Consider the following 24,764-nt stretch of genomic DNA (forward strand, 5'->3'; position numbering starts at 1 on the left):
GAGCAAGCATCTTCTAATTTCATGGTTGTAGTCACCGTCTGAACTGATTTTGGAGCCCCCCCAAATAGTCTGTCACTGTTTCCATTGTTTCCCCATCTATTTGCCATGAAGTGATGGGGCCAGATGCCATGATCTTAGTTTCCTGAACAGGATGACATGGATGCAGTCCATGGAGTTGCAAAGAGTCAGACACGACTGGAGTGACTGAATGTGTGTGCACACGCATGTGCGCACACACACACACACCCACTCACCCATAATATGTATATGACTACTATTATTTTCATTTTACAGATGACAAAACAGGTACGAAGGTCATGAAACTTCTAGCTGTCAGAGTTGGAGTTCAAATCCAGGCAGCCTGGCACAGCAGGCCCAGGCAGCTCTGTGCAGACCTGACCATGAGTCTCTACCCTTCCCTGGAGGCAAGGGCTGCTGGTGAAGGCCGGCAGCACCTTTAAGTCCAAAGTGTGGGACAGAGCTGGTGGTTGTGGCGGTGTGTGTGTGTGTGTGTGTGTGTGTGTGTGTGTGTGTGTGTGTGTGTGGAGGGGTCTCCTTTACCCACTCCCTTTAGCCCCAAGTCCCACCTCCAGTCTCCAGCTGCTGACCTTTGTCTCCATCATTGGAAATCTTGCGCAGGTCAATGAAGTGGGTGCCGATGGCCATGTCATTGACCTTGTCCGAGTCCCGGATCTGCACCTTCATGCGCTTGCAGAGTGGGGGGAACAGGTCTGTGAAGACCACTTGCTCGTTCCACAGTGGCTCGTAGCTGCTTTTCTGCACTGAAGTCTTGCCCTGGTGGGAGGGAGAAAGTCAGGATTTGTATACCTGCCTGAGTGTGCATGTGTGTCTGTGTCTGTGTGTCTGTGTTACGAGTGTGCATGTGGGGTGTGTGTGTGTACATGTGTGTACTTATCTCCGTCTTCTTCTCCACCCGTCTCTTTAGCCCTTCTCCCTCCCAGTGCCCCCCACCCTCAGTGCTTGGTGACTTGGGGGCCGGGGGGAATCCCTAAGGCCCAGCCTGGCCCCACCCCGGCCCCTCTGAGCTGTACTCCCTCATCTCTCTCTCCTCAATTCTCGAGGTGGCGTGCCAAGGTGACCAAAGGCAAGCCTCGTGGCTTCTGAGTTTGCCTCATGTTCACCCCCAGGACCCCACGCCCAGTCCCCTGCACCTCACCCCACTCCCAGCCTCCTGCACCCCAATACCTTCTGGCCGGCGAAGAGGACTTGCACATAGGGGTCGACCAGATCCTTATTCTCGCCAGTGAAAGCTTTCTTCACGTTGGCCATGAGGCTCGTGTTCATGCGGGGCAGCCCCTCAGCTCGGTAGATCTTCACGTAGAACCGGGCCCACTGGCGTTCAGGAGGCACCCCTTCGGGGAGCAGCAAGTTCCTGCCGGCATGAACAGCTAGGGCTGTGGTGGCCACAGCTGGCTGACTCCTGCCCCAACATCCCCATACCTCTGGGGCCCAGGACCACAGGTGAAGGACGGCTGAGAAGGTCCATAACAGAACTGAAGACACCGGAGTTTAGGGCACCTGCTCTCTTGTGGGATCCTGGGCAAATCTCCCCATCCCTCTAAGCCTCAGTTTCCTCAGCTTTAAGATGGGAATAATAACATGCACCTCCTATGTATATGATAAGCCTCAAACAGATGAACATATATGAATACTTTGTGTCTTATCTTTTGTCTTCTATGCAAAAACCTCACCAGTGGTCCCTCTCTCCCTCCCTGGCTCAAGGAAGGCATGATCCACTGGATCCTGGATTTTTCCCACTGAATGCAGACAAGGTTCCAGAATATTTCTGAAAAGCCCCTGGCAACTCCCTGGAATTGCTTCAGAAAACAAAATCCCTTTGCTCTCCTGGGTGTAGACTCAAGGCCTTGCAGCTCTGGGAATCCACACTTTTTCCCCAACTTTCTCATAGTCGGCAGCGTGGATGTCAAATAACTGTCACTCTTGACTATCCCCCAGTCCTTTCTGCCCCATGAGGAGAGTTCCCAGGCACCGAGGCTGGCCCTGGCCTCAGTCCTTCCAGGGAGAGCAGGGCCATCTGGGCGGGCAGATAAGGGAGATGGAAGGTGAGGTCTCTGGGCCAAGTCCGCCCTGAGGGGCTCCCTTTGCAACCCAGGAAGAGTTGGGCCAGACCTTCAGGGGCAGGGCGGGGATGGGAGCTCACCCCTCAATGTCATCCTCATCCGTCTCATTGGCCTTGTGGGGAGTCTTAATGTTGTCGCCCTTGCCCACCACAGCGACGTCGCACTTCACGTAGCCCTTCAGCCCCGCAGAGATGTCGTCAGGGTCGGACAGGATGGCCCACTTGTGGTGGAACTGGTGCTCTGCGGTGGCAAGAAGCAGAGGCTGCCCCGGCTGGCCCTACTCAGGGCTGCACCCACCCTTGGGACAGGCCATGGAGGCCAGGTCATCAGGTCCTGGGGCCCTGGGGCCTCGGTTCTGCCTCCCTCAGGACCCGGGAGGCAGAGGTCCCCGAATAAGGGTGGCCGAGGCAAGGTCCCAGCTCTGGCCATGCCCCTAGATGTGTGGTATGGCTTCAGATGGAGGAATCTCCTGATTGGTTTCCTGGCCTGCAGCCCTCCTGTCCCTAACCCCTTCAGTCAATCTCCACAAGGCTGCCAGACCAAGCCCTTAAAGAGGCCCTCCCTCTCTCACTCCCCATTTCAAACCCACCTGAGGCTCCCCAGCGCTTGGGGGAAAGACTGCCGACCTTAGCATCCTCTGCGGGGCCTCCTGATGCCGCTCTTCCTAGCCCCCAGTGTTCATCCTACCCTTCCCCTGTGCTCCTGCCAGGCACAACTGTTGACCCCTCTCTGAATAGTTTAGATTGCTGCTTCACACCCCCAAGGCTCTGTGGCTGCTGTGCTTTTATCTTGGATGCACCCATCCCTTCTGTTCCGTGTCCCAACCCTCTGGCTCCCTATTTAAACTTCTAATCCTTTTGTTGGTGTGCCTGCTCTTCCATGCAGCCTTCCCTGACTTCCTCAGAAGAGCTGATCCTGGCCCCTTTCCATATGTACATCTCCTACTTCCTGCGACTATCTTCTTACAGTCTGTCTCCAGTCGCAGACCGAAAGCCTCCTAGAGACAGAGACAAGTAGTGTCACCCTAATACTCCTAGGACCCAGGACAGGGTGGAGGAAAGACCAGATGTCAGAGGAGGAGGCTAATCTCGGATGGGTCCTCCCCTTCAGGTTGACTGCGAGCACAGCCTGTACAAAGGGCACGTTGTCCTCTGATTTTGTGTGGGCCCTGGAATCTCCCGGACTCAGAACTTTCCTCTTCCCTCTACTCCGCTTTCAATTTCAACTACAGTTCACACCTGTCCCCAGCAAGGCTCTGTCCCCATTTGCTTCTGTGAGATGTGTTAGGGGCTGCATGCGTGACCCGTGCTCCTGGAGCTGTGTGCACCAATACTGACCCAGCCACGCAGCCACTCACCCGGCTGGGAGTACACGGTTCCCACGTCCATTTTGAAGGACCCCACCAGGGTGCCGCTGCGCAGCAGGTTCTTGGAGTGAATCACCTTCCAGACAGAACCACCAGCCATTGATCAGGCAGGATGGGGCTGAGGCCGTGGGGCAGGGAAGGGCTGACTGATAGAGGGCCCCCCCAACTCTTTCTGGGGAAGTGAGTTTCAGGTTAAGCAGGAGGGTGTCTGGCAGGGCAGGGGTATCTCTCTGAGGCTTAGCATCAGCCCCTTCTGCCTCGCCAGTGTTTTGCTGGCTGCCAGGTGAGCAGGTTGTACACTGCACAGAACGATGTGGCTAATGGGGTGAGAGGTGCCCAACTCCAGCCTGTGCCCTGCTTGGCTGGCTGTGCATCTTTTTATGGCTGTGCCTTCTTATGGCTGGCCTGCCCAGAGAGGGAGCCCTTTTCAAGGCTGCACTAAAGTACAGTTTGAGCTAAGAGCCCCACCTGCTGGGCACTGCTCCCCACTCACCGAGATCTTGATGATCTTGTCGAACATGACGTCAGGAGAGACGTGGAAGTCAAAGACGAAGTACTAGAGGGGGAAAGACCCAGGCCTGCTGTCACTCGGCAGGCTGAGGCTCAGTGCCAGGCCCCTCTGTCCTGGCATTGCCGTCTGCACTGGCCCAAGCCCCCTGAGCCCTGAAGTTTGGATAAGTAGGAGGGACAACCACTAGTCCCCCTGACCACAGCTCTCAGGGGCAGTGAGGAGTCATGCGGCCCTGAGCAGCTCATCGTTCTGAACCTTAGTATCCTGAGCTGTCAAATGGACGTAATGACACCCCCCCACCCCCCATGTAGAGTCTCATTATGAGGTTTAATGAGATACATATAAGATACTGTAAGATACACTGTAATTGTGTAGGTCCCATAGACATCACCATTAAACCACAAAGCTGCCTAGAAGATGCACCCCAAGTATGGAGGAGTTAAAATGTAAAGTAAGCTGACACTTAGAACTGAGAGCTGATGAACTTAATCTGCTATAAACACAAATGCTGTGGGCATGATTGATCCTCTCCAGCTGGGAGCTGCCACTCATGGTTGCTGTGCCCGTCCATGTCTCCTGGCCTTGGGTGCAAGCCCTGGGGACAAGAGTGTGGGCAGTGAGCAGAGGGCCTGCTGCTTTGGTGAACTCATGGGCAGGGAGATGGAAGAAATGTTGAAGTGCTTGGAGTAAATGAGGAGAATCTGTTCTGGTTGCTGGGGGCTCACACTAGATCACTGTGGGTAAGAGTGTAGTTTTAGAGGCACAAAGCCTGAGCTTTCACTGTTGGGCCAATTGCTTCCTTTTCAGAATCTCAGTTTATACCTCTGTGATGGGGGGATAATGAACCAGGGCCTCCAAGTGGAACTGCTCTGGGACAGTGGTCTTGTCATTGCTGGGAGGTGTGACTGTCACCCTAAATATGATGACCTGGGTCAAGGAACTTCCCTGGGGATCCAGTGGCTATGACTGTATGCTCCCAATGCAAGGGGCCTGGGTTTGATCACTGGTCAGGGAACTAGATCCCACATGCCACAATTAGAGGTCCTGAGTGCTGCAACTAAGACTTGCTGTTTAGTTGCTAAGTGGTGTCCGACTCTTTTGCGACCCTATGGACTGTAGTTTGCCAAGCTCCTCTGTCCATGGGATTCTCCAGGCAAGAATACTGGAGTGGGTTGCCATTTCCTTCTCCAGGGGATCTTCCTGACCCAGGGATCAAACCCATGTCTCCTGCATCTCCTGCATTGGCAGGTGGATTCTTTACCACTGCGCCACCTGGGAAGCCCCAGATATAAATACAGAGCTTGGAAAATGGTTTCTAGGCTGGAACTAGGTGGTGTCCTGTTTGCAGCTCCCATGTTGCCGGTCATGAGCCTGGCGCAGAGCAGAGGCCCGGTGTATCTCTGTTTCATCTTTTGGATAAATATCCACTTAGAAAATTGTTACCAAAGCCCTCCAGGTACAAGGCAGGCCCTGAAGTGGGCTACGGTGATGCAGGAGATCAGGAGCCTCCTGGGTTAGACATGAAGGACCAAATGCAATTCAGGGCTGTTATTGTTAAAGAGAGGGGAATGCCCTGACCTCTGACCTAGAGAGTACAGGGAAGGACATTTGAGCTGGGCCCTGCAGAGTGAGTAGGAGTTTTCTGAGGAGCCACCAAGTGGGGAGATCAGTTCTGTTTCCTTGGAAGGAGGAGGCCACCTGAATGAAACATGAGGTGCATGGACCTGGTGCAAGGTGAGCTTTCCAGTCAGCCAGACAGGCCTCCATCACTATCATATAACTGTGGAAGGCCGTGGGGGCCCTGTCTCCATATCTGTTAGGGAAAAATAGACCTTATCTAGGCTGGAGGCTTTTCCAGTCGGGGATGTGTCCTGACCTAAGGTCAGAGATGTCGAGCCTGAGTTTCCTGACTCCAGGAAAGGATGTCACATGGGGCTGAGGGGGTCCTAAGCAGCAGTGTCCCCAGCCTGGGACCTGCGGGAAACCAGCTATGAGAGTGGGGCCTCTCTCTGATTGCTTAGGAGATTTCAGTCAGGCCCTAGCTTCAGCCTGTGTCTCTGTGAAGGGCAGAGACAGGCCTGGGTTTTACTCCTGCAGGTGCCCCGCTGGGGCCTCCCAGTTTCCAGAGAGATGCCCCACCTCTGAGAAGCAGACCCTCACCACACCCAGGATGGACACTGAGATGCGGGATGCCCATGCCTCACTAGGGCCAGCCTGGCACAGCTCACTGCCTGGAGCCACTGAGAAGCAGCCTGGAGGCCCCTCCCGGAAAGGGAGGGCCAGAGTGGCCAGCTCAGTGACTTAGGCTGGTGTGTGCTCAGGTATCTGAGGGGCATGCTTCACCACAGCTGATTAAGATGGGCCCCTCCCTGGAGCCCAGACTCAGAGGCTGTGTCCGGTGGGATGGGGTGGCCATCTGAAATGGCAGACAGAGCGCAGTGGGTGGAGGCAGAACAGTCTGGGCCCTGCTCTGTCTATAATACTCTCTGTGATCTCAGCCCTTTTCATAGTGTGGCCTCAGTCCCCTCTGTAAGGTGGAGAGACTAAACTAGAAGGTCTCTGAGATTCTGTAACCTCAGTGTGGCCTCAGACAGCTGCAACGAACAGCAATGGGGACCAGGCCTTTCCCCTCCCATTCCCCAAGCGTCATAGCCAGTGGTCTGGAAGGACCTCGCAGAGATTCAGGCACCCAGGATGGCAGCTGAGCAGCAAGCGTGCACACACAGAACTTGACTCTGGCACTTGGCACCTGGGCCAAGTCTTTCTCCAGGAGCCTCAATGTCCCTTGAATAAAACGGGATTGATGGTGACAACTTCTGAGAGCGTGAGAGTCAGAAGAGATGATGAACTTAAAGCATTTAGAAGAGTGCCCCGCACACAACAAGCGCTCACTAATGGTTCTAGTGCCCCCATGGCCCAGGGCTGGAAGGGGGCTGCCCTGCCCCAGGGCTCTGGCTGGGGAAAGAGCTGGGACCAGGCCTCACAGGGTGTGAGGTTCACTCCCGGGCACTGGTGGGAGCAGCACAGGGAGGACAGGGGCCGGGTTCCTTTCACAGGGTGGACCCTGGCCAGACCAGGGTCAGGCTGGGTCTGGACTGGAGGGTCAGAGGGCGTGGCACTCAGCATGCTGGGGGTTGTAACAGGTCCCAAGGTCACCCGCTGGTAGCCCTTTGTGACTCTTGAGTCCCAGCTTCTCCTATTGGCCCGGTGGGGCCGGGGCCCAGGCTCTGCCACAGTTTGGAGGACTCTTCCCCACCCTGGGCCCAGGGCTGACCTCATTATAGTAGGGGCAGTTAGTGGACTCCTTCATGGAGGTGTACTTCTTGTCATCGCCCACCTCCACACACACCACGGGGTCCATGTTCAAGCCCACCAGCTGCCGAGCCTCGATGACTGTGACACTGACCTGTGGGCGGGAAAGAGGGGAAATGAGAAGGTAAGCCCGTGAACTTGGAGCGGGTTTTGCAGGAGTCAGAGCCTGGTTGGTACCAGTCTGAGCACTACTGAATCTGCTGGTGATCCTGGGTCGTTCCCCCACCAAGCCTCAGTGCCCTCATTTATAAAGAAGGAAGTGAACTGGATCACCTCCAAGTAGGTGTGCCCCAGAATTACCAGGGGGAGGGGGAGGGGAAGGAGGCGGGGGTAGGGTGGTGGTTAAAGACCCCGGGGCCCCCACACCACACTCCAGACCAACCCAACCCAGTCTTGGAAGGGGATGGAGGAGTGCCGTCCAGCATCTGTGTTTTTAAAGCTCCCAGATGATTCCAAGAGTTTTCACTGGCATCAGTGGTCCTGCTGCACAGAGGGCTGCAAACCCACTCCCACCTCCCGAGATTTTGTGCACTCAAGAATTAAGCTTTCTAAGTCTCCATTAACATGCATTTAGTTTTCTGCTCCAGCACTTTTCATTTGAGTCCTGCAAGCCTCTGATATCTCTTTTTTTATTTCTGGAATTTGGCCCCTTTCCATATTCTTGGTTTCCCTTCTTTTAATTTCTTTGAGTGCCCAGTAAGGCTTTGATGCCCAGCTGGAGCAGATTTTTTTTTTGGTCTTGATACTTGTATGTTGTGCGCAGTCTGTATTTTTTCAATAGTGTCCATCTGTCTGGAATCAAACTTCTATACTAGGAAGTAATTTTTCAGTCCATCCATTCGACAAATATTTGCATATACCAGAGAGAGAGACGTGTGTGTATGTATGCATGTTTGCGTGGTTTTCCTGAACTCTCATTTTAAGCCATCAGTTGTTCTTGAATCTGGAGGTGTCAAGCCCCACTAGGGTGGCCATGATAAATAGGAAGACTGGGGGGTTCCTAAAATGACCATGAGCCTCAGTTTTCTCAGCTGTAAGTGGAGACACTGCCTATCCATAAATTTGCCTGAGGTTTAAATGAGATAATGTGCATTGAAGTTCTTTGTAAACTGTAGAAAGCCTGGAAGCTGTGAGCTCTTGTTATAAATGGCTTCTCAATAGAATTTACCTACGGTTAATTGGTTGGGTCCCAGGCAGGTAGGGTCGTGTGTGCCGCTTAATTCTCTGGAACTTGCACTTTAACAAAATAGCCTATGCTGACCTAGTATTAGCATTTCCCTCAGCACTCTTCTAATGAAACTGTGTGAGTTGCTTTTTATGCTCCTCATCTTGGAAAGTTGGTATTTTAATTGCTGTGCTTTGATGCAACTGCTAAATACGATTTTTACTCAAGAGAATTATTTTTCCTTTTCATGGAAAAGAATAGCCTTGAAAATTATCTTCCACTGCGTCCATCAAAGTCTTATAAATATTCTGAAGGCCAAGAAAAATCTACGCATTAAAACTAATGATGTTAAAAAAAATAGAAACCCTGATGACAACGAGAACATTGCCAAGCAAGTATACAGAACTAGAAACTGAATATTTACTAATTGAAGTAACACTTGAACTATGAAAGCAAGCACTTCTATGTGAACTTGAGGTTCTAAAGGGAATGGAGCTGAGACTATGGAGCTCTGAAGGAGTGTATCATTTCTTCAGGGAGCTAAAAGCAATATAGAGCCCCTTTGAGAAGTTTACTTCTCAGAGAAGAAAATAAACAGACACTAGAAGTCCTTCCAGAGCATTCTTTGCATAGTAGTTTATAGAGTTTTAAACTCTGTGAAACTTTTTTTTACCAGAGTGTTTTTTTTAATTTCTTTTTTTCCCCACAACTAACCAATCCCCTCTCCTCTACAAAAAGATGAAAAGAAAATATTTTCAAGACTAGGAAGTAGACAAACACAGTGTTGGCATATTAAGGTACTAAAGAGATGCCATCAGGAGATTCATCCTCGTAATGTGAGAATTTGATTGGCTTCTCTGTTTTTGATCCAGAGACCCAGCCATAATGATAGCCTTTTTGCCCCCAGTCCTCTTCAGGAGCAGAGGACTCCTGTCTTTCCATGATGGAAGGGGAGGAGGCAAATGCAGCCACAAAAGGACCAACAGACCAGCTAACCAGGAAAACTCTTGGTGACTGGCTATTACATCTTCTTATCCCAAGATAAAGGACACAATCCCCAGGTGGCTTCATGCAAGTCATCCCCAGGAACAATGCTGAGTGTAAGCCTGTACACTCGTGTATTCTTGGGAGAAGCCATGGTGCTCTCTGACCTGCTCCTGAGGGATCAGATAGCGCTGCAAGAACATGGGTGGGAGCCTGAGCTGAGATTAGCGCTGCTTCCTCTACCTTCTCTTGTCTCCTGGTGAAGGGATGTGATATGTTCAGTTGCGCATTTTGAGAAGACCATTCCAGTGGTGGTGTAGAGAATGGTGTGGAGGAGGCAATATGAGGACAGGGAGACCAGATAGGAAGTGGGAGCCACATTGCACTTGAGCTGGGAAGATGACATGGGGATGAAAACTGGAGAGATGTTTAGAGGTGACAATGTATATGATCCTGGTGCCAGGAAGAGAGGGTACAGCTCAAGACTCCATGACCCACCAAGAACATGTCTGCCAAGTGCCATGCTTTGCCCACTCTGATGGGCAAACTGCATATTCCCAGGGAGGAAGCTGTGGCTTCTCGCTTTTGAGATGTTGATAATCAGGAAAGGGTTTACATATAACATGCGTTCTAAAAAGCAGAGACATTACTTTGCCAACAAAGGTCCATCTAGTCAAGGCTTTTTCCAGTAGTCATGTGTGGATGTGAGAGTTGGACTATAAAGAAAGCTGAACGCCGAAGAATTGATGCTTTTGAACTGTGGTGTTGGAGAAGACTCTTGAGAGTCCCTTGACAGCAAGGAGATCCAACCAGTCCATCCTAAAGGAGATCAGTCTTGGGTGTTCATTGGAAGGACTGATGAAGAAGCTGAAACTCTAATACATTGGCCACCTAATGCAAAGAGTTGACTCATTGGAAAAGACCCTAACGCTGGGAGGGATTGAGGGCAGGAGGAGAAGGGGACGACAGAGGATGAGACGGTTGGATGGCATCATGGACCCAATGGACATGAGTTTGGGTAAACTCCGGGAGCTGGTGATGGACAAGGAGGCCTGGCATGCTGCAGTCCATGGGGTCACAAAGAGTCGGACACGACTGAACAACTGAACTGAATTGAACTGAAACAGAAGAAACAAAGGGCCTTGGGACCCCATTTCAGAGCTACCCAAGCTTTAGGATGGTTCTCGGCCCTGAGGATCCTTTCTGGATCTGAGTTCAGTTAAGTCCTTCTGCCTGAGGTCTTTCTAATTCGGCAAAGCCAAGCTCTCCGAGAGAGTAAAGTCTTTCCGATAGATTTTCTTGCTTTATACGTTACACTCATTGAAAGCAAGAATAATCCCACATTTTCACCCTCACAGCTCTCTCTCCAAGTATGTTAACACCTACAGTTGAGATGTGAACCAACCTGTCAGGGAATGCTGTGTTACCAGGTTAAACATGAATAGAACTGCTTTGTTCAGTTTGGGATGTTTACAAAGTCTTCGGAGGCAGACTGTCTGGTCCACTTAATTAAAGTCTCTCTGGCAGGAAGCAGTTTGAGAGAGCTTTTGAAAACATGCAGTAGGCAGTAAAGATGAACAGAGACCAGAGGGAGAGATGGTCCTCGATTATTTGTTCTGACGATGGGCTAGGACACCCGCAGGACTGACCCTCGTTTCTAGCTTTGAATAACTGTAACCTGGGGTAAGCTCCTTATCTACCCTGGGCCTCAGTTTCTTACCTATGAAATACAATAATACCGATGTTTGGGTGGTTGTTAAGATTTTATTAACTTAAACAGTTAAAGTCACACCAATAACAATGGCACCATTTTCTATGTGCCCTTATGTGGCAGACTGGCGACACTGTGGAGGGAATGGTATCTGACTGTGAGGGTCTTTGTTCTTTGGAAGTTTTTCTCTTCTCAGCTCGGAGCATAGCCCCGAGCCCAGTGTCCCGGAAAAGCCCTCAGAAGTGTTAGAGTGTTCTGTGCCTGGGTTTTGGCAGAGAGGTGAGGAGGTGACTTTCCCAAATGTCCTAGGAGCTCAGTGGTGTGATGCTGTCTGAAACCACAGTGGCAGGTCTGCTTGACATGGCCCAGGGTGAATCTCCAAGCCCCTGGGAAGATGGTCACCAACTGGATGAAAGCAAACCCAAGCAAGGATTCAGGGAGACAAGGTGTGTCCTTGAGGATATATGACCAGATGTACTTGCTACAGAGAAAGGCGGTGTCTCGTCCTAAATATCCTTTCCTGAGTGAGGTGAGGTCAGCTGCCCTTAAAGAAGGTGCATGAGGCCTGGGAAGTCAAAGATCAAACCCTGACACAGGAAAAGGTGTTCTGATTCTGGGGCCTGGCACTGGACCTAGGCAGGAAGTACAAAGGCTTTTAGGTGGGGTCTGCTGAAGGCTCTAACTCCCCTGACCAGCCAGCATTCTCACTTAATTCTAGGAATGCCCAGCAGCCTTTCACAGCAGCTGGGCCTTGTTAGCCCCTAAGGAGGGGTCCAGAGGAATGCATGGTCCTTGGACCCTTCTCGTTTATAGTTTATAAATAAGTACTAGGTGATTCTGGTTTTTACATTAGCCTTTTGTGAGTTATGTTAGTGTAACTCAGTCTCTCAGGCTCCAATCAGCTCTGGGAGAAGAGACAAAATTGAGGGTCTGGCCCTGCAAAGCTGCAGATGAGGCCTGGAGCTGGGACGGCTGCACTAGGGCCCTCTGCCCATGTGGCACTCTCCCTATAGCACCCAGCCATGCTCCATCCCACTTGCACTGGTGGCCACATTAGCAATCTCACAGCTGTGAATCTCTCCAGATCTCAGCCATTTGGTCTCCAGTTTTAGAAACATACAAATAAAAAAATTAAGTGTTAATTTCAGAAAATAAGGAGACGTAAAAAGAACCACCCCCCCCCCATTCTCAGCATCTATAGATAGCCAGGATTGACATTATTTCTGGTATTAAAATAATACAAAGCAATAATTTAGAAAAAATCACACCAAATAATCTATATTTCTTTAGAGGCCCTCATTTTAAATGTTTTTGTGAAGTTATTTGGTCTGTCTATGTTTTTTCTAAGTCCCTCTCACTTTATAAAGTCCATTACAAAATCCTAAGAGAGCTTTGACCAGCATAAGTAGAGTTCACACTCTCCTTTTTGGGTCTGTATCCTTCTATTTATGACACTGTGTCCTTTTTGGGTCTCTATCTCTCTACTTATGACACTATGACAATAGTGCTTGAACAGTAAGGAGATCAAACCAGTAAATCCTAAAGGAAATCAACCCTGAATATTCATTGGAAGGGCTGATGCTGAAGCTGAAGCTCTAATACTTTGGCCACCTGATGTGAAGAGCAGACTCATTGGAAAAGACCCTCATGCTGGGAAAGATCAAAGGCAAAAGGAGAAGAGGGGGACAGAGGATGAAATGGTTAGACAGCATCATCGACTCAGTGGACATGAGTTTGAGCAAACTCCAGGAGACAGTGAACGACAGGGAAGCCTGGTGTGCTGCAGTTCGTAGGGATGCAAAGAGTCCGACATGACTTAGCGACTGAACAACAACAATCAGTGCTTCCCAGGAACAAGCTTAACTTGGTAATTTATATTCAGCTTGTGGTTCTCTGTGACCCCCCCATATCCATGCCTCCACAGAGTCTAAAACACTCATCTGGCAAGAACCACCTGCGAGAGAGTCAGAAAGACATGAGGACTCTTGCTGCCCCCGCGTACCTGGTAGTCCATGGGCCGCCCGGCACTTGGCTCCATCTTGATGTCTGGCTTAGACCTGAGAAGGAGAATGTACTGTCAGGCTGGGTGTAAGGGGACTGCTTGCAGGGGAGGGGGGCACTGGCAGTGGTTAGACCTTGGAGAAGGGCGGAAGGACAGAGTCATGATTGTCAAACACTCCAGGACTGCCAAACAGAAAGGGGATTCGTGGTTCTCAGAGGCTGTAATAGGGAGAACTAACCAATGGCAGAAGTAAAAGGAGGCAGGTCATTAGGTCAACAGATTCAAGTGTTGGGCAGCCCTGTGATTTCCCTTTGCCCAGAGGTATTCAATGACCTGGGAACAGCCCCCTGTCTTTGCAGGGAGGAAGGTGAGGGAGATATCCAGGAAAAGAAGAAAGGGGCAAAGTTAGGAAGGAGCTGTCCATGGGCTCTGATTCTTCTCCACCTCAATTCCAAACACAGCAAGCTAGGCCTGCCTGACCTGGTGAAGCCAACCAGGGCTGCGAGGCTCCTGCCCACTTACCGTTTGTTGGAGACGTTGGTGGTGAGGGCTGTGACAGATGCTAGTGACACGGAGTCAGGGTCCAGCCCATCCCCCAGCCGAATGGCCAGGCGGTCAAGGTCCTCCATCTCCAGCACAGCTGGTTCATCTGGGGAAGAGGGAGGACTAGTTAGGTGGACTGGATGGTGGGCTAGTGATGGTATTTCCTCTTTTGCTTTGGCATCCAGGAAGCTAATAGTCAATTTCCAGGTTTACTTGGTGGCATTTACTTAGAATGTTATAGTCTGCATATCTGCAGTGCTTCTGACCTAATTTTGATCTTTAACAGATATTGTATCTGGCCTTGCCTTTTAATTTTAATTGAATATAACTCATCCCTGGAGAAGGAAATGGCAACCCACTCCAGTATTCTTGCCTGGGAAATCCCATAGAAGGAGGAGCCTGGAAGGCTACAATCCATGGGGTCGCAAGAGTCAGACATGACTAGTGACTAAACCACCACAACAATTCACTTATGCAAGTACTGAATATCTTTTGTGGAAGAAGGTTAGGAATACAGAATCCATACTTATGTATCTTCTATCAATGGCTACCATTTACTGAGTGGCTACTACATGTCAGGCACAATGCTAGGCACTTTATACACATATCTCTAGCCCTCATAATCTTCATAGTCATATATTGCCAATATGGGTACTATTCTCACATCACAGATAAAGAAATTGAGACTCAGGAAGGAACTTATCTTTGTAAAATAGCTGAAGGACTTCAGAACCTAACCCTGTACTGATGTGTATTAATCCAATGAGATGAAGGAATGACGATTCTGAGAAGCTACCCAAGGCTGATGGGTTTGAGTCTCAGCCAGCAGCTCTACCCTCTCCAATCTAGGAAGGAGAAAGGCACAGCTGGAATATACGTGGGAACAAAAGATAAGCAGAGAGATTCTGGGACCAGTGGGCCACACGGGGGATGCTGGGAGAGAAGCCAGGAGCCCTGAGGATGGTGGACGTGTGATCCACAGACCTGGCTTAGAAAGCTACACACAGCTCCACTGTACTTCCATTTCTTCCCTTAAACAGGTGTCGTGTCCCCTCACCAGTGCCACAGGCCACTCCAGTCTTCCAGACCCACCCTGCTTCTCTCCCCCAAGGTGGTCCCTGCAGCCCCCTGAGAGGGAACCGGGTAAGTGTTGGGCAGAGAGTCCTGCCATGGAGCAGGCATTCTCAGGACTCTGATTTTCCCAAAGAAAAAGGGAATTGGCCAAATTATTTTCTTCCTTTTTTTTGTTATTCCCTCCTCTGATTAAAAATCCCTAGGCTTCTGTGCGAAGAATGGAAGCCAAGAGAGCAGGAGCCCACTAGACAGAGGTCTCTGCGGCTGCTGTTTTAGATCGGAGGAAACGTGGTACCCACCTCCAGCCCTCGGAGCGCCCCCTTCTGGACGACCACTCTTAGGACGGGGTTTCTCTGACAGCCAATGGGAGGCCAGGCCCCTCCAGGTGGCTCCTCTGGCCAATAGCAGGAGAGCCCATGGGGCCGCTGCCCGCGGAGAGGAGGGGTTTCGTCCCTGGCAGGTGCGGAGAGAGGGGTGAACTAGACCTTGGTCGGGGGCACGCATCCATACCTTGTCTTTGGGGTTCCTCCTTGTGAGGCCGGTTCTTCCCGAGCTTCATGGCGGAGAACACGCTCCTCCCGGCTCTGTGAGGGGGCAGCCAGAATGAGGTGGAGGGAGACGGACGTCAGGAGGAAGACACAGACGACAGAAGAGCAAACCCCGAGAGAACTCGTAAGGGAAAGGAAAATCCAAGCCCCAGCCCCTTACCTACTGGTCCCGAGATATCCTGGGGGCCAAATTTCCCAAACTGGGAGCCCTGAAGGAGAACTAGGGCAGAGGAACCTCCCTCATATCCTCTTTCCCCATGCCTTCACACCATTAAGGAGCAGGTGGGGGACGGCGACCACAAGAAGGTGGCCTTCAGGTGGAAAAAACTGTTTCAGCTGAAGCCCGGCAGGGTCCTAATCCCAGCCCCCTCAGTTCAGTCTTAGAGCTCTGAGCTCCACCAGAGGGCGAGGCTCATCCTCTCCCACCGTGTGCGCCGTGCTTTGGCTGGACGGAAAGAAAGTCAGACAACGAGAGTCAAACATCAGAACAGAAGGGCAGAAACAGGACTCAGAGGGGCAGAGCTGATGAGCAGGTAGGAGGTGTGGTTGAAACTAGCTGCTTAGTTCTCAGAGCCCTGGTACTCAAAGCCTGCCTTTGTATCCTTGGATTCTCCTTGGTCCCCAGGGAAAAGGAGATGGGCCCTTTCCTGTCCCCATCTTTGGTCCTGCTTTTACCCTTTTTGCCTGTCCTTTCTCACTCCAGGCACCCCCTGCCAACCCTGCTCCCCACCACCTTCTGCCAACCTCCAGGAATGCATGGCAGGCTCCATAGTTCCTACCTCTTCCTCCGTTGGTCTGGCCTTGTGACCCCAGGTGAAGGGCCTTGCAGTCAGGAGAGCTGAGGAAAGGGGGCAGGGGGTCCTTACTGTCTCTCCAGTGATGTCCCTGCAGCCAAGCTTGCGCTCCTAACTCCAGGAGGGACCAGGAGTAGGACCAGCAGTGGGTAAAGTGCAGTATTCCATTACCCTGTCAATATTGCATGAGCTGGACACCTGACTCCCTGCACTTCCCATTCTCCCTCCTCCTGGCTCTGCCCCTGTCAACCTGGGCCCCATCCCTAGGTGGGGCAGGGTGAAGACTCTACCCCTGAGCTCACCTATAGCAGAGCCCACCCATCTTTGGGTCAGGCATCTCCCAATGGAGGTTTGGCTATGGTTCCCCAAGAACTCCTGTTCTTTATGTTGGGTCATGTGAGATTCTGGAAAACCTTCTGTCCTTGTAGAGATGGCCTAGAGACTTCAAGCCCCTCTACTTAGGGTTGGGGAGCCAATCTCATCCTCCAAACCTGGCCCTAATCTGGCTACAGGCCTTTTCTTTACTCTTTATATGCTCAGCCAGACATGGAGGAGTGTGTTAGGAGAGCAACTAAGAACCACTTCTTCATGTGGCACCAGTTCACAGTTTAGGAAACACTGGCATCTTCATGGTTTCCTAAAAAGGCATGAGGCAGATGAAGGAAGGTTGGGGTAACATTGACCTCTTTGTATTTTACAGCATCATGTTATCTGGGGGCATATCAACAGGAGGAGAGGGAAAGAAGTCACTCTAAAAAAAGAAAACCAAAGCCTTTGGAATTATCTTTAAAAGTTTCTCCCCAGTAAGAGACAATATAACTTTCCTTGAGCAACTAATCTGGGCCAAAGACTTTTCCAGATGTTTGCTGATTTTATCTTCATGGCAGTCCTGGGAGTGACTGCAGTCCCAAGTGTCCTGGGAGGGCCATATGCTTCTCCTCTTTCAAACCACAAAAAACCTGAGGCTCAGAGAGTTGGGATGGAAGCTCCCATTTCCTAGGGTGGCAGTATTTCCAACTGCATCCTTGATGCTGTAGGGTTGCACTTCTCTGGGGGTGTGAATCCCACATCCTGACCATTGGGAATGGTGGTAGAAAGTTTCCAAGAACCAGCACATCTTGCTGATGAGGAAAGATGTCATCTTGAAGAGTCCCAGGGACCGTGTTTACAGAGTGGGGACTCATGGAAAAATAATCTAAGCATCAATATATTTTGGGGAGAGAAGTCTATAAATATTAATTCACTGGTGACCTAACACTGAACAGATCAATGAGCCTGTTAAAAACAGTCGTAGGATGGTGAGAAAGGAACTGTCTTGCCTGGCTTACAATGCACCATCCTGTGAGATTTCTCCCTGCTTGGTGCCCTTCGGGGCAGGGGTGCCAGCTGTACTCCGACTCTGCAACAGGAAGTGAGCCTAGTGGGGCCCTGTCTCTGCTTCCTGTCTCAGTGTTTGAGTTTCCTTTCCTCCCAGCCTTGCTGCTCTCCTGGATAACCGAGGAGTGTCCTGGAGGGCCCTGTGCTGACCATGTACAATCACTTCTTGGCTGTGGCATCCTTAGAGTCTCTAGCCCCAGTCCATGTGTGACCTACATGCTGCCATCACACACAGTCTGCTCTAGCCACACAGTCCCCAGCCTCTGACCCCCACCCCCGCCTTGAGATCCCCCAGGAAAGTGCTCTGAGATGGTAGGTCAAAGCCAGGTGTCAGGTCAGAGTAGGCCCTGCCTGGAGAAGCCAGCTACTCTGCATCCTGGGATGGGCGGGATCTACCTTTGCTGCCTGAGGCCCAGAGGAAGTTTGGGTGGCAGGGAATTGTGGATTTCTGATGCTGATCCCAAGGACCCATCCAAGTGGAAAAGGGCCTGAGGCTTCCCTTAGGCAGTTATGGCTCTTGAGTTTGAAAGTCACTTTATTCCTTAAAACAAACATATTTGGAAGCAAACATTGAGACTTAAAAAAAAAAATCTATACTTATTCAACCATTGTCTACCCGAAAGTGAAAGTGTTAGTTGCTCAGTCGTGCCTGACTCTTTGCGACCCTATGGATTGGGGCCCTCCAGGCTCTTCTGTTCTTGGGATTCTCCAGGCAAGAATACTGGAGTGGGTTGCCATTTCCTTCTCCAGGGGATCTTCCTAACCTAGGGATCAAACCGGGATCTCCTGCATTGCAGGCAGATTCTTAACCATCTGAGCCACCAGGGAAGCCTGACTATTGTCTACCAGACCCTGAAGCAATTCAAAGAAGAAACTCCTCTCCCTAGACTTTGCATAATTTTAACTATCTTAAGTGGATAAGTTCATTGATGGGACTCCTGTGTGTCTGGGAGTATCTCAAAATGGAGACATCCTTTAAAAAAATGCATAATGTGTAGGATAAGTGTAATTCCCAGATCCTTACTGTAGGCTCTGGGCCTATTTGTTTCTCTTAGACCTGCTTTTCATTCCTGTGAACTGTGGGTAGCAGAGCATGATCTCATTAGCTATCACTGCCCTTTGTAATCTTCTGATTGATGATACATCATAATTCTCTATAGAAAAAGATTTTGGGCTTCCCTGGTGGCCCAGTGGTAAAGAATCCATTTGCCAATGCAGGATACACGGGTTCGATCCCTGGTTCCAGGAAGATTCCACATGCTGCAGAGCAACTAAGCTGCTGTGCCTCAGCTACTGAGCCTGTGCTCTAGAGCCCGGGAGCTGAAACTACTGAGCCCGTGTGCTGAAACTGCTGATACCTGTGTGTCCTGGGGCCCATGCTCTGCAACGAGAGAAGCCCCTGCAATGGAAGCCCATGCACCACAACCAGAGAGTAGCCCCCACTCGCCACAGAGAAAAGTCCTCGCAGCAATGCAGACCCAGCACGGCCAACAAAGTAATTTTTTTAAGAAAAAGCTTTTCCTGCTTATCAATTCCCAGAAAACAGCATGCCTGTTTCTCTTGGCAACGGGTAAAGGTTATTTTTAAAATAAATGTTAATCAGGGAATTTTAAAGATTACTCACTTTGTATTAAAGATTTGGATTTCAAAAAAGGTAAATTGTTGGTTAGGTTACCGATCTACTGATGTTTGTTTGTTCTAAATTCTGCATTTTTTCTAGAAGCTTCTCCAATTGCTAAAGATATAGTGTGGTCAGAAACAGACAAATACAACATGCCAATAATCAACTTGGTGTAAAATCACTTTGCAACCAAGTGGCTCCTTATTCGTAGCTGCATGAAAACAGGAAAAGCAGGAAGCTGGGGAGGTGGGCTTCTCAGGACCCTCTGAGGGTTTGTGGTCACATCTGAGCTTTCCCATCACCGGATTCATGGCAGTCATAATGATATGCACCCGCAATTTAGACTGCTGGTTTTCTCTAGAAAGAAGGCTTTAAAGTTAGTTCACTCATTTTAAACTCTTTTTTTCATTTATGGGCCCAATGATTTCTTTGCTTGTTCCATGGCTCACAACTAGAAGAATGTTTTTGTGGTTGGGTAAACCTTCTTGGGGAGAGGCTGGAACTCTTCAATGATGACTTGGAGACATTCGCCAAACTAGACTGTCTGAGCTGAGTCCCATTCAATCAGGTGTCTGTGTTATCCTGGAGGTTGTGTCTTAGAGGAGTGGGACTGGAATTGAACCAGCTGTAGGCCATGGCTTCTCCAGGGCTTCTGCCCTCCACCCACCTGCAGTGAGAACTGTCAGGGCTCATTAGCTCAGTTCAGCTCAGTTCAGTTAGTCGTGTCTGACTCTTTGCGACCCCATGGACTGCAGCTTGCCAGGCCTCCCTGTCCATCACCAACTCTCAGAGCTGAGCTCATTAGCTCAGGCCTCAGGTAACTGGGAGAAACAAACTCCTACGTAAGAGATGGCTTCCCTGGTGGCTCAGAAGGTAAAGAATCTGTCTGCAATGCAGGAGACCCAGGTTTGATCCTTGGGTCAGGAAGATCCCCTGGAGAAGAGAATGGTAACCGACTCCAGTGTTCTTGCCTGGAGGATCCCCTGGACAGAGAGGAGCCTGACAGGCTTAGTCCATCGGGTCACAAAGAGTTGGACACGACTGAGTGACTAACTTTACATAAGACACAGGATTTGTGGGAATAGAGATTTCCTTTTATTTCTCCTCAGTAGAGTCAGAAACTAACAAGTCTTGCCACACAATAATCTTTCAGAGATTTAAAACAGTTCCCACAGCTTTTCTTCTTCAAGCTAAAGAATTTTGACTTATTTAATCTCTTTTTAGAAATCCCTAAGGCTCTACACATTAAGATAAGAATAATAAATGCCAGTTATGTGAATTGGAAATGGCAGAACATTAGGATGGGGTCTTGCTAGGGAACCAGCATTTACTGTGGGCCTACTACATGCTCTCACTGAGGCACTCCCTCATCCAGTTGTGGCCAAAGAGGTCAGGTCAGTCTGAATCCCTTGGGGTCCAGCCCAGGACAGGCTGCAGAGCTGGAAATCAAGAAGGATCTTAGAGCATTGCTGATCTCAGACAGAGAGGCTAGGGGACTGGCAGCTTGTTTGGATCTCATACAAACCTTTTATGTCTGATTGTCCATGTAGAAACCTGACCCCAAGCTCTCTCCCTAGGTGGGACCCTGAGCTCAGCATCTGCCATCATCTCCCACAGCCCCCGAGATCTGGTTCCCTGGCTCCCTCTCCAAACCTGATACACGCTCAGCCTGCGGCTTCTCCCCTTGTTTGTAACCTGGCAAACTCTGACCCTTTGGGTCTCGGGGCCTGAGTTTCCCCTCTCAGTGCTGCTGCCTTGTCATCATGTGTTTTTTGCTCATGTGTAACAAGTGGGAGTTGGAATTCATGCTTTCCTTAAACGAGGCTGCGAGTCCCTGGGATCTTAATGCAAGCAGTACCCCAAGCCCGCATCAACGCTCATCACTTCAGACTCCTGTACACACAATTCTGCTGTCGCCATGCTAACCTCAGGTCGATTGATTTTTAACTTATTTTGGACCACTGTTCTGAGCAAATCTCTTAACATCTCTGGGGCTCAGTTTCCCTATCTGGAAAATAAAGACCACACTCCTGGCTTTTTGGCTTTTGTTGGTGTGTTTGGAGAACTGAGAGTGTAATCAAGCACTCTAAACTTCCTGGGCCTACTGTAAACTCTGGGTCAGGAGGTAAATGCCTTGGGTTTTATTTAGTCTCAGCTCTGCTCCTCTTCTGGGGCTCAGATCTGTCATCTGCAAGAATGGGTGTTGAAGCAGAGGCCCCCTCCAGTGTGCTCAACCCTGACTGCCACTCCCCTTGTGAATTCCCTGTGATGCTAGAAGGTCCTTGAGGTGACACGAGCTCTGGGGGAGCCTGGGGGACCCACTTGTCACTCCCCCCGCCATCAGGCCTTGAGACTTCCCAATACCTTGTGGTGGCCCCTCCCCATCTGGAGGCACCTCCTCTTTCCCTCTGGGGAATGGAGACAGTGAAGACCACCGGAGGGGGGTCGTCCCTCCTTAGCTTTCTGGGCTTCATGTTCCAGCCGCCCCCTGTGGCCACTCAGCACCCAGAATTTGTCCTCCTTGGGCCTCCAGTGCCACATGTCCATCTGCCCGGCCCTGCCTTGGTACCAGGAGGAGGTGGGTTTTGGCCTCATGGGCTGTCTTTACTCCCTCCCTCGCAGGAAAGCCTGCCCACAGGGATGCCTGCCCACAGGGATGCCTGCCCACAGGGATGCCTGCCCACAGGGATGGGGGACTGAGCAGGGAGGTGGAGGAGGAATCGAGACACTGAAAGGAGGGAGGAGGGAGTGGAAACCAGAAGGCCCGCCCCCACCCTGACACCTCCGTGTTCCTGCCCCCGCGGCCAGATGGAGAGACCTCCCTCGCCCTGCCTTCGCCCAGTGCTGTCTCCACTCGGAGCTGGGCCCCCCGCCACCTGCACCCTGTGCTGGGGACCCTTCCCTCTGACGAGCCCCACGGGCTCCACCCTGGCCTGGGACACCTACTTGTGCTCGCCATCTCTGCCTCCCTTGGTCTTCTCTCTGCCTTTGCTGAGTGGGAGGAAGAAATGAGGAGACAATGGGGACGTGTGTGAGAGGGTGTGAACCAGAGTCACTTGCAGACTTAGTCCCTGACCCTGCTGACCCCCATGGTCCCGGGGGGCCTCCTTGTCCCAGAGACTCTGCATCCCATAGCATCTCATGTCAGCAAGCCTGAGCCTGCAGGGCAGGGGTCCCACAGCCCTGGGCTCTACCTTGGGGGTGGGGAGCTGTAATCCTGATTCTGCGAGAGGAGCTCTCAGGAGTGGGCCTCCAAACCCAGGAGAACCTGGAGCCTTGGTGACAGAGGAGGCTGCAGGGTCCCTGGATCTCCCCCCGCCCCAGGTCAGGGTCTGGTGAATTCAGGATGCGGGTCGCAGGTGCCACAGGGAACACGAGGTTAGATGAGCCAGGCCATGCCCCAGGCCTGGGCCACCAGGCTCCCTTCCTCAGGCTTGATCCCCTCCAATGGAGTAAAGGGCTCCTAGGCTCTGAGGAGCTCAGAGAAGAAAGGGGGGCCCAGGATGTTCTGGCTCTGCAGCAATAAGCCAGCTGTGGCTCCAGGGTTCAGAGCAGGGCTCCTCCTCCTCCTTAGGGAGACTTCCAGAAAGCCCTTCCAGAATGTTCTCTCACTGCTTCCCTGATGCTGGCACATTCCCGCCCCACCCCTCCTCACACACTCCAGGCCTCTGGGCTAGCAAAGAGGCCTGCACAGGTCTACACTCTCAGTGTAGAAATGGAGAAGGGAAAAGCCCCTCTTTTTGTGGAAAATAATACTTTGATTTTACTACAACCACTTTAGTGACTACAGCTAGCATTAATATTAGTAACTGTACAGCCCTGCGTGGCCTGCCCTCAATCACTCAGCCCACAAGGGTGAGGATGACAGGTTTGACCTCATGGTCATCCTTGTTGCTAGAGGACCCCTCCCTGAATCCCCGCACAGGCCTGACTTTCCTCCTAGAATCCACACTGTGTTTTTAGTGTTCCAGTGTGGCCAGGTAAGTTTTGTTCTTCAGTCAACACACACACACACACACACACACACACACACAAGCTCTTTCTCTCCCTCTATCTCAGTTTCACTCACCTCTTCCTCAGGCTCCCACCCCCAGCGCTCTGTCTGCACAGTTAGAAGCAACCATGGGGTGGAGAGAGGGAATCAAAATGGCGGCCTCTGGGTTGAAGAGGACCCCCACCTCAGGTGAAGTGGCTGAGCTTGGGAGGAGTCTCCTGAGCACTGCTTCACCACAGATCTCACTTTGGCCTTGACCCTAGCTCCTCTGGGCTGCTTGGGAGCGGCTGCAGCTCTGGAGCTCAGCCTGGTGGAGGGAGATGAGGGGAGGGGTCTTGGGAACCTGGCACTCTGGGGGTGAGGCTGAGTGTGCTTTCCCCCACACACACGTCTATGCACACCCTGGGGCACATGCCTCGTGCGCATCTCTGTCAGAGCCCCCAGCCATGCACACATGCCTGCTGCCCCCTGGCCCCAGACATAGGAGGGAGGTCTCCATGGGTCTCCACTGTAGTAGAAGAATGACCCAGAAGGAGAACAAGAAAAGTGACCCCCTCCCTCCCCTCCCCTAGGATGAGACCCAGCAGAGGCACCCCTACATCTCCAGGGACACCAGGAAGGGCTGTGGGCAGGAGGAGGGCCGTAGGGCCAGGCAGGTGGACAAACTGAGGAGTCTTGGAATACGCCTCTGCAGCTTCGAGATTAAAGCTGGGTTCCCTTCTTTGTCCTTTCTAACAGGGGATCCTTACCAGAACCCGGTGGCGTGTGCAGCACCTCTGTGTCACCCAGAGATAGAATGTATGTGCAGGTAAGCGTGTGAAAACACTCGGGCACTTGAGTGTGTGTGCCTGTGTGGGTGTTCAGGGCTGAAGTCTCCTCTCCCCTCAGACACCGGGGCAGGTGTACACTGACATACAGGAACCCAGAACCCCGACTTTTTGCTGCTGAGAACAAAGTGCCCCTGGAGTTAGTAATTCATTCCCTCTCTCTGCAGCACTGATGGCAAGGGTAGGGAGGCGAGGGAGTCCTGTGAGTGGGTGAGATCCCGGCCTGGGGCCCAGGTGGTGGTGAAGCTCTGGCTGTGGGCAGATTTGTTGGTAGGGCCCTTGGAGTGGGGTGGGGTGGCAATATCTGAGAAGGATCTTGGGCCAAAAAGTCAGATGCTGCTCGGAGTAGAACAAGTTGTGGTGGGGTGACGTGGAGACTGTGGGAAGGGAGAAGAAGGAAGGGGACCCTGGCTGAGCACCGGCCACGGGCCAGCACTGTCAGCCAACAGGGACTAGACAAGCAGGCGGAGTGACTCAGAAGGCATGTGACTGGCTAGGACCTGGGACTGATGGACCGTAGGAGGAGAGGGCTGATGGGAGGCAAGGGGTGCAGGTGGTGGTAGGTTGGGGCCTGGGGGGCAGAGCTGCCAGCTGCTTCCCTGAGGTCCAATGGGAGGAACTTCCAGGAAGATCCCTACGGCCTTGGCAGTGTAGAGGAGTGTCTGCAGAGGTCCCTTCAACGAGGGAGGGTGAGATGGCAGGAGCCCAGCAGGGGGAGCCAGGCCCTTGAAGGAGACCCCCACTTCATCGCCTCTGCCCTCCAAGGAATGGATATCTCTTGCCACCAGTCCTGAGCTTGAGGCTGTTTCCTGCCATACATTCCACAGCCCCCC

At 51.5% G+C, this 24,764-nt stretch overlaps 1 protein-coding gene across 3 annotated transcripts in view; it reads right to left on the bottom strand.

Moving 5' to 3' along the window:
- OTOF (otoferlin) overlaps positions 1-24,764 on the bottom strand; it is an 89,477-nt gene that overhangs the window by 22,375 nt on the left and 42,338 nt on the right. For 2 of the 3 annotated variants that reach the window (XM_068982191.1, XM_068982171.1), the window contains exons 6-14: positions 15,281-15,354; positions 13,676-13,802; positions 13,154-13,208; positions 7,254-7,385; positions 3,962-4,024; positions 3,460-3,544; positions 2,183-2,342; positions 1,207-1,393; positions 609-795 (exon numbers count right to left, since the gene is read on the bottom strand). In XM_068982191.1, the coding sequence (XP_068838292.1) occupies positions 609-795; positions 1,207-1,393; positions 2,183-2,342; positions 3,460-3,544; positions 3,962-4,024; positions 7,254-7,385; positions 13,154-13,208; positions 13,676-13,802; positions 15,281-15,354 (1,070 nt within the window). Of the gene's footprint in view, positions 1-608; positions 796-1,206; positions 1,394-2,182; positions 2,343-3,459; positions 3,545-3,961; positions 4,025-7,253; positions 7,386-13,153; positions 13,209-13,675; positions 13,803-15,280; positions 15,355-22,056; positions 22,102-24,764 lie in introns of all 3 variants that reach the window. The other variant, XM_068982181.1, reaches the window with a different exon arrangement.

Source organism: Capricornis sumatraensis, chromosome 1 (genome assembly GCF_032405125.1).
Source record: "Capricornis sumatraensis isolate serow.1 chromosome 1, serow.2, whole genome shotgun sequence".
Taxonomy (NCBI): domain Eukaryota; kingdom Metazoa; phylum Chordata; class Mammalia; order Artiodactyla; family Bovidae; genus Capricornis; species Capricornis sumatraensis.